This window comes from Spermophilus citellus (assembly GCF_964194105.1).
Source record: "Spermophilus citellus genome assembly, chromosome: 4".
NCBI classification, from domain to species: domain Eukaryota; kingdom Metazoa; phylum Chordata; class Mammalia; order Rodentia; family Sciuridae; genus Spermophilus; species Spermophilus citellus.
In genome coordinates this window covers 71,753,216-71,765,432 of record NC_138185.1, presented here as the reverse complement: position 1 = coordinate 71,765,432, position 12,217 = coordinate 71,753,216, and the positions used below count along the sequence as shown (strand labels likewise).

Sequence of the window (12,217 nt, the reverse complement as noted above, 5' to 3'; positions counted from 1 at the left end):
ATGGAAACTGTCCTCAAGGACTGTGACAAACTGGCCGACTCAGTGGTGAGGCCAGGGCAGCCTTGTTGCAGGTGGCGGTGACCTATTTTGCCACTAGAGGCCAGCCAGCACAATGCAGGATGAGCAGGTAGCAAGAGCAAAAGGGAGGTTGCCACTGCCCACACAACTGTCCTGGGGCAGTGATCTGTTTTGCAATCAGTTTGGGGCTGGAATTGAGAGTTGAAGGGGAAAGAAGAATGACTGAGCTTTATAGAGTCCATTGACCAGAGCCCCTCCCATGGGCTTCTCAATCACCCCCAAAAGTTGTCCATATCAGATCTTAATCCTAGTTTAATTTCAAACAGGTGTTTATGGGGCAAGGGGATCCAGCATCATATTATTGTTAGCTCAGGAAAATGTTATGTGAATCTACACAAGTAAGCATTTAAATGTATATGGTTATTGTTTGCTGAGCCATAAGTAATTGTTACTCAACACTACTGGTCAGCCCCTATTCTGTGTGCACTTTATGTATCATGCCTTTTAACTCTTGCAGAACTATGAGGTAATGAGTACTATCTTCATTTTGCAGGTTAAGAAACTGAGGATTACATAGAGTCTCTAAAGCCACATAGCTAGTGAAGTGGAGTTTGAGGGTAAATTCCCAGTTTCTATTTTCCAAGACTAAATGTATACTCACATGCTTTATTAAATCCACTTCCTATAAGCATATATAACGTTTCCCATGACACGTGTATAGACTTGGAGTAGCTTGAAAATTCTACCTTAGGCTAGAGAAAATGGTCTTTCAAAGATGTGCAGAAAGCTCGTCTCAAAATTTTCTGGCATTCACAAATTCTGAAACACAAATAGTGACAAAGGAAGCATCCCTAGTTTGCTAAGATGTTCACCAGACAGTTCTTATCAGGAGGAATTTGTTCTTCATTTTTAATGAATAGTTGTTTTGATCTCTGACACTTGAAAGGAGTTTGTTATAGAAGTGCTTTTGGTGAGATGTTTAGAAAATGCTTTTAGTAGTGCATTCTAGTTATACATAACATTGGGGTTCATTTTGACCTATTCATATATGCATGGGATATAATTTGCTCCATTTAGGTCCTGAGTACTTCCTGTTTCCCTCCGGTCCTCTCCCCCCACCCCTAACCCCTTTCTCTATTCCACTGGTCCATATATATATGGAATCGACTGTGGTATATTCGTGCTTCTTTATTAGTAGTTTTCACAAGTAACCCTGTGCCTCAGCAGATAAGATGCCCATTTGCTCAACAGCCTCACCTAAACTTAATCTTTGTAGCCAAAGATAATTGATTCAGACATCTATATAATCAGTTTACTTTTAAAAACTTCCCCTTGCCTCAAACACTTCATAGTCTACTGTGTCATTTGTATTACCATTGCGATGTCCACTATTCCTAAAGAAATTTAATCCTTTGAGAGTGTCCCTTGCTATTTTGATTGACAGTAGCAGTAAAAAACAAATATCCATTATATGTCAGTTACTGGGAACGTAGAAACTAATGAACACCATTTTTGTTCTGAGGACACTCAGGGTATGCTGGAAGAGACAGAAATGTTAAAAAGACACAATTTAGTATGGAAAGAATTATATGGAAATACAAATAGGGGCACAATCCTGGTTGACATGGCAAACTGAACACATACTGCTGCCCAATACTGCAAAATGCCTGTCAAAGGATTAAAAGGGATCAGCCCATAAAGGTAAAGAAATTGTGAAGTAGGGAGTTTTTTTTGTTTTTGTTTTTGTTTTTTGGTAGCAAAATATGGCTCAATGCTTCAAACTTGGCATTTTCTATGGCTATGAATTCATCTTCCACTTACCACAGGGAGGAAACCTACTGGTAGTGTGAGAAAAGGAGGTCATTTCAAGCCACTTAATTGGCTACTGCAGTGTGAAAACTGTCAGGATCAAAAATGCAGTCACTTGTGTCAAACCCTAACAAGAAAGCAACAGAGAGGTGAAAAACATATCTTCTCGAAAAACTTTGATGACTTGGCTCCAACTGCGCCTATGAGTGAGCTTTGATCCCCATCCTTTCCAGTTAAACAAACCAATAATCCTTAGGTTAAACTTTGACTTATGTTCAGTCCATAGTGTCATAATTAATACAGACATACAGCCCAGTAAATGGTGTAAAAGAAGCTCTTGATAAATTTGTTACTGTCATCATTACTAAGTGGATTATTACTAGGCAGATTATTCCTACAAGCTAGGCATTGTAAAATCTTTAAGGGCAGCTACCTAATTTCTGTGTGCTTATTACTGGCATTTGTATGCTGAAAACGGCACGATATATATAGTTCACTCAAATCACTAAAGGAAAGAGCAGACATCTCTGGAGACTTGCTGTTGCAATCACCCTGAATAAAGGCAAAGGACTCGCATTTTCTTGAAATGATGGCCTGAAAAGATTCCAGGAAATCACACACTCATGTACAGATACTATAGAATATATGGTTGTAGCCCTATGAGTCTCCAGGCCTCCACCAGAAACCATAGATGTGCTTGAATATGCTATGGTGCCTTCTAATACCCACCAGATGTGGTAAGACCAGGTGCAGTCCCAGTACTTCAAAAGGGGGCCAATAGGTCACTGGAGGAAGCCTAGACATTTGAACAAATTAGGTCACTCAGATCCATCATCAGTGCCTGCCTGGACTTGGCCTTTCTCCTGCCGAGTTGGCGCGAAGATCTTGAGAACTTGCCTTGGCTGTGGATTACCTGTAGGTATTGGTCAGTGCCACTGTTCTGCTGGTCGCTACTGGATGCTGCTGATATAGAATCAGATTCTGTGAAGGATGGCTCAAACTTGGGCTTGACTCTGGGCTTCAGCGGATGCTGTGGGTATTGGAAATGACGGGAGCGTGTTTTTTTGTGCACATACATGGGCCTGTCAAGGTGACCCTCAAAACCATTATTCTCAGAACTGTAGTGCATCCATCCCTGGTGTGCAAGATCTAGAGCCTCACTTTCTGACCTTTCACCAATATAAAAGTGAGGAGCCTGATGAAGGTCTGTCAGTGAGTGAGGTGGGAAGGACTGTTTGACCAGCTCTCTCCTCAACATATCCTCCTCTTCTTCACTCAGCTGTGGGGAGCAAGGCTGGTGAGGGGCCCTGGAAATGTAATGCTGCGTGTTCCTGGGGTACCTTTCCACAATGTCACCTGAAGCATCTATCTTGAAATGTCTCTCTGAACAGAAAGCTGGACGGGATTTTTTGTGAGAGTCACGTTCATTAATGATATAATATCTTGGGGCATGAGGTCTGTGACCATGTGCCACCAAGGCAGAGACCCCAGATCTATGGAGAGGAGTATTGATTTGTTTAAAGTCTTTCCTGAAAAGAGGTTCTGAGTGAACATCCTCAATGTGCCGTGTCAATGTCACAGGTGTACAGGATCTGTTCTTGTGAAGGTCACCTGTGCTTGCACACAAACCATGTTGATACCTGTAAGACAGAGGTCAGTAAGTAGCTATCACCTTAGTGGCTCCTAGCCCCTACCTGAGCACTATGAGCTAGGGAAGTGCTAGGTTCCCTCAGCATTATGACCAATTCCAGAATGTTCACGTGGGTTCTGTGGCTAATATGTATAGAAACACTTGGGGAACTGAACCAAATAGATTTCTTCACTGCTGGAATGCTCAGAACCCTAATGCATTATCATGTACTGCCAATCTCCATGGGTGGGAGTGTGTAGGGCAGTGTTTTGTTTTCCTAATGTATCTTACTATGGAGCTCTCATTCTGCTTAGGAGCATATCATGGGACTGATGTTGGCAGAGCACATGTTATGTTCCTTCTCATTTCTGCTAAGCAGTTATCCAGCCTCTCTGGAACTTCCTTGAGTTTCCACTGGGAGGAGTTGATGTCTATCAGAAAGTTTTTCCCCATAAAGACATGACTCCCACGTGTGTCTGGTTTGACCCCCCAATGGCCTTTCCAGGAGAATTTGAATCCTGCTCCTTGTCAAGAGCCTGCACAGATGAGAGACAACCCCTCATATAGCAGGCTTCATGTTCTTTGGTAATTTAGTCATTGCTTTAAAAAAAAAAAAAACCCAAATGAAAAACTCTTATCTATATTGCTTCCACTCTGCTATATTCTTGATATGATTTTGGGTCAGCATAGGTCTGTCCTTTTGTCTTTTTAACACTCTACTTCTATCAAAGGAAGCAGGGTCTTTGTTGAGCCCTTTAGCCCCACTAAATGCATAGATGACCTTGCTGAGTCCTTGATGGCCCAAAGCTGCAGTACTGACTTATAAATTATATGGCCAGTCTGGAGCTAAAAAAAAAAAAAGAAGAAGAGAAGAAGATAATCAATTACAAAGGCTTTTTGTTTTCTTAGGTTATAGGAATATGTATCCAAGGTTGGCAGGAAGATTTGCCTATAAGGTTATCCTACAGAGAGTGTAGGAGGAAGAATTTGTCCTGTTTGAGAAACTCCGACCCCCTTCCCTTACTGCTTTTATTTCTTCCCAGTACCAGCTGTCACAGTCTGTTGAGCTCCTAGCCAGCCTCTGGCTGAATGGAATTTAATGGCCCTGGTTTCCTGAAAGTATTGAGGCCTGCAAACTCTTAATGGCCCTTCTGCCTACAATCTCTGTGGCCTCTGAGCCATTGCTGGCTTCACATTCAAGGATGCTAGATTTCCTTCTGCCTTTGGTTAAGCCTCACCTGTTAGAATTGTGCTCTGGCCTCGACTGGGAGGTGTCAGGAAGAGGTGAGCAGGGCCCCCTGTGCCCCATCCTAGGACTCTGGAGCATGGGTTGGGTAATTGTTTCTATCCTGCTGCTCTTGCTGCTCAGTGAGTCAAAACTGACCACATTGCCATTGTTTTGGGGTGTTGCCATGTGTGCTGAGGACAGCTGGCTGACGAGGTCACTGTCCTTTGGAAGTTTCTTGGTGCTTTCCTCCTTGGTCTGGATTCGAGCTAAAGGTTAAGACAGGGTATATAACAACATGACGTGTGAGTAAATGACACAATCAGGCTTATTATACTATACTATGTATATCTTAAATGTCCCCCAGTGGCCCTATGTTAAATGCTTGCTCCCCAGGATAGTGCTATTGGGAGGTGGTAGAGACTTCAGAGGATGGGGCTTAATGAGAGGTCTTTAGGTCATTCAGGGAACACCCTTAAAGGAAGTTGTAGGACCCCACTCTCTTCCACTCTTTTGTGCCTTGGCCATGAGGTGAACAGTTTGGCATGACCACATGCTCCTGGCCAACTGAATCAGTCCAATCATGGACTGAAACTCCTAAACTTATGAGCCAAATTAAATCTTCTCTTTGAATAAGTTGATTATCTCAGGTATTTGTCATAAGAAAATAGAAAGCTGACTAACACAAGGCTAAATTAACTGTAAGAGTTTCATGATTGCTAAGGATTGATTCTACAAAACAATTGGGTGCATTTGCAAATACACCCAACCCGTGGGCAACAGACAAACTGTAATTCAAATCATCCTATTAAAGCAAGGAGACTAAAAGAACAGAATGGACCCAGAGACTCTACAGTGTGCCATTTGATGTCTCCATGAGAAAAGACAGCTCCATTAACAACTTCAGAGCTCGAATTCTTCCTCTACACAATGAACATAATAATGCTTATGTGCCTATTAAGATTTTTGCAAATAGTTCATGTGACATTCTGAAAAAATCATGTGGCTTTGAACTGGAAAATGAACAATGCTATTGTTACCTTGAGAAAGTCAGTGTAAATCTTGGCTTTTGAAGGTTCTACCTGAACTAAACTTAATTATTCTTAATTAGCAAGTAATCCCTGACAATTATGGTGAAATTTTATAGCATGAGCCGTGGTCACTTTCCATAGTTAATTGTTCTTTAGTGGTTTCTCTCCACAAGAGTGAATGCAGCAGGCATATCCCTTAGGCCTCATGACTCTCACTGGCATCTCTTTGGAGGGGACTAGGTATATTCCAATAAGCTCAGTATTAAAACAGTGATAGAGCTTGGCCCAGGGAACCTTTCTGGGCCCTTTCTCATTCTCATTCTGAGGGGCAGCATGGGCTATTCCAGTCTAATGGTACCAGATAAGCCTTCTGGCTCAAGGCGTGCTCTGTTAGTCGTCCCAAGAGGCAGACCCCCTCCCTCTTATTTTTGAGCTGCACCTGCCCACTTGCCTCCCTTATGACCACACCAAAAATCTGTTCCCCATGCTTCCATTTCTTCTGGAGCACAGTTCTTTCTCATTTTCCCAGTGAGCTAAGATGGGAATGAGTTTGGAGAACCTGGGGAGAAAAGGTGTACTCTTGGAGAGTCCTTGGATTTGGATCCTTACTCAGGAATCCATTACTCCGGGTCTGCCCAGCTGGCATCACTTGGTGTTACTGGGACGGAGAGGACAGGACCTATGGAGGCTGGGCAGAGACCTGGGAGGACAGCATGAGGACGAAATGGTGGAAGAAACAAGGTAACACTGCACAAAAAAGAAGAAGATAAGGATGTCCTTAGGGTTTTGTTCCAGATGTGCTGTTTTTTTTTTTTTTCTCTCCTACTTCAGAACCTCCTCTGATTTCTCTGGGGGTTATTTATAGGCATGATGTAAAATTTGATTATTTAAGCAGATATTTATAGTCCTAAATTTTATTTATTTATTTTTTGTGCCTAGGTTAATTGTGAAAACCACTATGGGTTCTCGGGAATTTTTATTAGTGGTGTACCTTACACTACCTTACTGCTATATTTAAAAATGCCCATCAATTGAGATATCAGACTTTTGCATTTTTAAAATATACTTACCTTCCACCATTTGAGCAACCTTTTTCTTATCTTCAGATCTTGCCTAAAATATAAATGATAATCATTATATTTGTTTTGGACTTAACACAAAGTAGTAAAAATTTTTGTTTTTCAGAGGAAAAAGATTTATGTGCTATTGTTGATACCTTGCACCATGACTGAACCCTGGCAATACAGCGTCCTGGGCTGGGTCTACTATTTGAGTGAACAAATGCAGACACCTAAGAGTCAAAGTTTCATACTTAATTGGTCTTATTTAGGGACAGCTAACCCATGGACCATGTGTAGATTCTGACAATATAGTTTTAGTATCCCTTATTTGACATGATTTGGACTTGAAGTTTTTTTGATTTCAGGTTTTTCTAACATTTGGAATATTTGTGTATACATGTTGAGAGGTTTTTGGGATGAGACCCAAATCCAAACATGAAATTGATTTATGGTTCATGTATACCTTACACACAGGGTTTACAGGTAATTTTATATAGTAGTTTAAATAATTTCATGCCAGAAACAGAGCTTTGTCGTATAGAATGTTCCACTATGGCATCATGTCATTGCTCAAAAAGTTTTGAGTTTTGGAGCATTCCAGATTTGGGATTTATTGATTAGGGATGATTAGTCCATGATAGCTTGCCCAAGTAACAGAGAAAACATGGATCAACAACAATGGAGATATATATTGGCAAAATGCCCTTTGCAAGACCAGATGAATTTTTAATTTGACTTTTCATAAAGCTAATTTAATAAATTTACATGAATTAATATTTATGGAAGTCTTTTTTAACTGAAAAGGGTGGAAGGGGCTTTGCTTGCTTGGGGTCAGGATGAAGGTAAAGTAAATGAGTTATCCAGGGCAATACATTTAAAAGTGTGTTTACTCTGGGGACAGTGAAAGGGCAAGGTTAGCACAACCTCAAGAAAGCTTCTTTAAATTTGCTATCCTAGGTTTCTCCCCGGACTCACCCTCGCCCTGACCCTGAGGGAGCCCCTGAGTATGCAGAGGAAGAGACACTGTGGACAATTTGGGGAGTGTTTGTCTCTGCCTGCTCTGAGAGGGTCTGAGTTGCAGATATGAGAGAAGGTCAATAATATACAGAATCTAAAGGATGTGAAAGAGGTGAGCCTTTGGGGAGAAGACAGCATGGTTGGGTTGAGATGTCCAAGTTGACACAGGATAGAAAGTGGCCCTTTCTCTTCTCTGCCAGTCTAGCAGAGTCTGCAGAAGTGCCTAGCACATGGAGGGCTGGCTAGGTGAGGCCATGAGGAGCATTCAAGTGCCCAAGACCCATTGCAGAGAAGGAAAAAGACAAGTAGGCTTGCTCCTGACCTGTGTGAGCTGCCTCTGGGAATCCTGAGAAATAAATCTTGGAGGTGGTGGACTTGGGCTGCAGAGGGCATCCAAGAGTCATAGACATCTGAAGGGCAAACAATTTTCATTTCTGTGCTGGAGAGAGGGTTGATGGCTGACCCACATTCATGATAGGGAAATTTATATAGTACTTGCTTTTTGGATCTGCATTCTGAGCTGATGGTTGCTGAGCTTCAGTGATCGTGCGATGCTCTGAAGGTAATAGATGAGCATGCTAAAACAGAAGACAGACTGGTGAGTGCACTGCAATTGGGCTCTTTGACTTTCAGGACACATTTCCCAGCTCAGGTGGTTGGTGGAAGTAAAAATTCCCAGGGCCATCCCTGTAGGCTATTCCCTGACCCCTCCACCTTGGTCAAAATCTAGTGGGGATTTCCCAAGCCCATGAGCACTGGAAAGGAGCTACTGTCCTCTTTTTTCTCTTGCTTTCTCCAGCAACCCCTATTGACCTGGAATGCTGCACTGGTGATAGCAACAAGAAGTGGGAAGAGATGAGGGCAGGGGCATTTTGCAATGATGTTTCAAGCTGTGAATACTGGCTCTACTTGTTTTTAGGTTTCTGTTTAAGTCAATATGAGCTAACGCTACTCAGATGAATTGTGAAGTTCATTTTTAAGGTTAATTAAATAAGATATTGATATGAATGGTGTTCAGCTCCTCCATTTTCACAGCCACAGTAACTGACCAAAAGTTGAGGATGAGTCCATTGATAGCAGTAGAAACGTCCCTTCTCTCACTGAGAACCATTGGCTGTGTTTCCACAGCACAGTGGTTGTGTGATTCTGGGATGTGACTCAAGAGTCTGTGCTTAGATCAACAGGCTTGGTAACTGATTAATGAGTGAACTAATTAGTTTTTTATACTTATTGGGAAGCGGTGTTGTTTTGTGGCAGAGGCTGGCAGGCGTGGATGGTACTTACAACAGAAGCAACACAGCTGGCAGGATGACTATGGGGCTGCTGATGTACCCAACCACAGAGCCAAACCACACGGGGAAGTCATTCTCAATTGTTTCTGACACGATGTCATAAATTTTCTCTTGTCCGCTGTGAGAAAGAAAAACTTAACTCTGGATTTTATTGCTTTTAGCAGAAAGATGCTAAGACAAGACATTGAAAAATGCCTGGATGCCTAGAGGCAGACACTTAAAGTCATCTAGAACCGATACAGGTAAATATCCAAATGGAAAAGATAGATAACATTCTCAAGGTACCCATGAAGCCATTAGCTAATTAAATACGTAGGATTAATAATCACATTTGTGTTTTATAGCACACAAAGATAAACTCTTTGTTACATACATGTTGTATCAAAACTGATTTAAACTCTAGGTGGAAATGGTATTATACTTTTCTGTCTGGAGATAGATAATATAGAATAAAAAGTGATATGGACTATCTTTTAATAAAACTGTCTGGGGTTTGACCAGGTGGAATTTCACTCTAGCCCAGGAGTAATATTATTTCCTCATTTTATTCTAACTAATTAGTTTATATATTTATTGTTTTTGTGATGCTATGAATTAAACCAAGGGGCATTGTACCACTGAGATAGACCTTTTTAGTTCTTGAGATAGGGTGTTGCTAAGTTGTTGAGGATGGCCTTGAATTTGTGACCCTCCAACCTCAGCTTTCAAAGTCACTGGAATTACAAATGTGAACTCCTGTGCCTGGCTCTCTTTTTTATTTTAAAGGAGCTTTATTTTTTTTTAAACATGGGCATAGAGATGACTATATCTAAGGACAGCATGCTATCAAGGAAAGAGTTTCAATCTTGACTTCAAATGATGCAGATTTGAGCTCCTTCTGTTCTGTCTGCCTATTCTGTGAGCCAAGAGAAAAATGTGATTCACTATGACTCAATTTCCCTACAGCTCAAAGTGGCTCCAGGAATAGTCAAATGAACTAAAATAACTTACCTGAATGGCCCACAGTTTAGAGATGGCTTGTATCGGACAATAGCAAAAATGGTTGGCAGCATACATAGGAATAGCATGAACAGGAGCATTGCCAAATAGAAGTTGTTGGATCTGCCAAGAAACCAAATGCACTGGATTGAGTTCATTCCATAGTGATGATGCATATAAGAACTGACACAGAAACTGTCACCCCCAACTCTTTGCAGACAGGAAGATGTTTCATCAGAGCTACCTAGGAAGGTGCAGGCCCTAGGGCCACATACAACTCAGAAACCTGGAACTCAGTACTAAAAGGAACCTTACAGACCTGCCAGCCCAGTCTGTTCGCCTAATAAACATTGGAAAAGCACCCGTCCATCACAAACCATGAGGACAATGAGCCCACTTATGTACCCATGGCTCTTACCCAGTAAGCTCAATTTATGGAAGAATGTTGGAACCACTGTCCATCCACCGGGGCCTTACCTAATGCTTCCTTCTTATACTCTCACCCTTGAACTGTGTCTCTTATGTTCCAGAATGGTTTGGTTCTTTTGTTTTGACTCTTGACTCTCTCACTTGGAATGCACTGACACTCAACATCTTTACCTGTCTGCTTCTGGCTGTTTAGGGTAAGTGTTCTGCCTGATTGAGCTCTGGTTTCTGGTCTCTGAGCCCTGAGCTGCTATCAGCGAGCTTGACCGCCCAGGCCACCCCTGAGGGTACCTGAAACCTACTGGATGTGCAAGGCCCCACACACAGTTCTGAAAAGAGAATTTGATCAGTCCATCTAGTAACCCTCAGCTAGCACTCTTTGGTCTGTTTCTAAACGATGAGTCTTGATCATAGTGTATAGGATGTAGTAATACTAAGCTGTTAGGGTTTAAGTGTTTGTTCTCTCCAAAACTCATATTGAAATTTGGTTGTCCTTGTGGCAGTGTTAGGAAGTGGGACCTTTGGGGAGTGTCTTGAGTCTTGAGGATGCCACTTTTATGGGTGGGATTAATATAGATATAAAAAAGTAAGCTCAGTCCCCCTTTAATTTTTTATTCTTCCTCTCCTCTACCATATAAGGAATATTGTTCTTCATTCTGCAGAATGCAGCATTTAAGGTGCCTTAACTCAGCTCCCTGGTTCTCACCACTCACCAAACCTGCTGGTGCTTTGACCCTGGACTTCCCAGTCTCCAGAACTGTGGGTCAATAAATTTGTTCATTATAAATTACCTGGTCTCAGGTATTCTGTTATAACAGCACAAAATGGACTAAGAAAGTGAATATTAATTTACAAAAATTTCTCTTTCTACCCCCACTACACAGAGAAAATGTGGACACACATACAAAACAAATTTTTGTAAATATATTAAAACATATATCTGAATGTAAGCATATATGTGTACTGTTCACCACATAAACTGTAAATACATTGCCATGCACACCATAGTTAAACATTTTGAAAATCACTAATGTAGATACACCCCCCTACACAAACTATTAATGTCAAAGTAACAAAGCTGCACTATAATCTGGTATTCAAAATGTGTTATGAATTCACTAACATGGCTAAAATGAGAAGCAGAAAAATAACATGTATTGACAAGGTTGTGGAACAACTGGAACTTCCACATAGTGCTGGCAGAAGTATAGAATGGTGTGGCCACTCAAGAAAACTTTCTGGTGCTGTCTACTAAAAGTGAACATCTGCATGCCCTACAACCTGGAATTTTCCCTGCTGAGCATATCCCCAAGAAAAGACATAAGAATATTCAAGAATATTCAATATTCATCTATAGGTAATAGCTGGAAACATACATGTGTATTGGTAGTAGTATGGATAGAGAAATAGGGATATATTTCCTCAGTAAGATGACCCTTACCAACACAATGTTGAATGAAAGAAGCTGAACATGAAGGAGCACATCATATATGTGGTTCCATTTACGTGAAGCAAAAAGCTAGGCAAACCCAACCATGCCATTAGAGGCCAGGGGTTACTGGCATGGAGTATAAGTGGGGGTGTTCTGAGCATCATTCATATTCTGTACTTTGATTTAGGTGCTTATCACATATTTATGTTCAGCTTGTGAAAATCCATCAAGATAAAAATTTATGATTTGTGCATTCTTTCCCTAAATGATTATCAATCCTCAGTTTTTAAAAATGTGT

General features: G+C 41.3%; 1 protein-coding gene across 1 annotated transcript in view; it reads right to left on the bottom strand.

Annotated features, from left to right (window-relative positions):
• Positions 1 to 2,623: 2,623 nt before the first annotated feature.
• TMC3 (transmembrane channel like 3) overlaps positions 2,624 to 12,217 on the bottom strand; it is a gene marked incomplete at both ends in the record, with an annotated part of 34,697 nt that continues 25,103 nt past the window's right edge. The window contains 6 exons of the mRNA XM_081293286.1: positions 2,624 to 3,467; positions 4,696 to 4,951; positions 6,784 to 6,826; positions 8,291 to 8,369; positions 9,076 to 9,201; positions 10,074 to 10,184. Coding sequence (XP_081149412.1) covers positions 2,624 to 3,467; positions 4,696 to 4,951; positions 6,784 to 6,826; positions 8,291 to 8,369; positions 9,076 to 9,201; positions 10,074 to 10,184 — 1,459 coding nt within the window. The remainder of the gene's footprint in view (positions 3,468 to 4,695; positions 4,952 to 6,783; positions 6,827 to 8,290; positions 8,370 to 9,075; positions 9,202 to 10,073; positions 10,185 to 12,217) is intronic.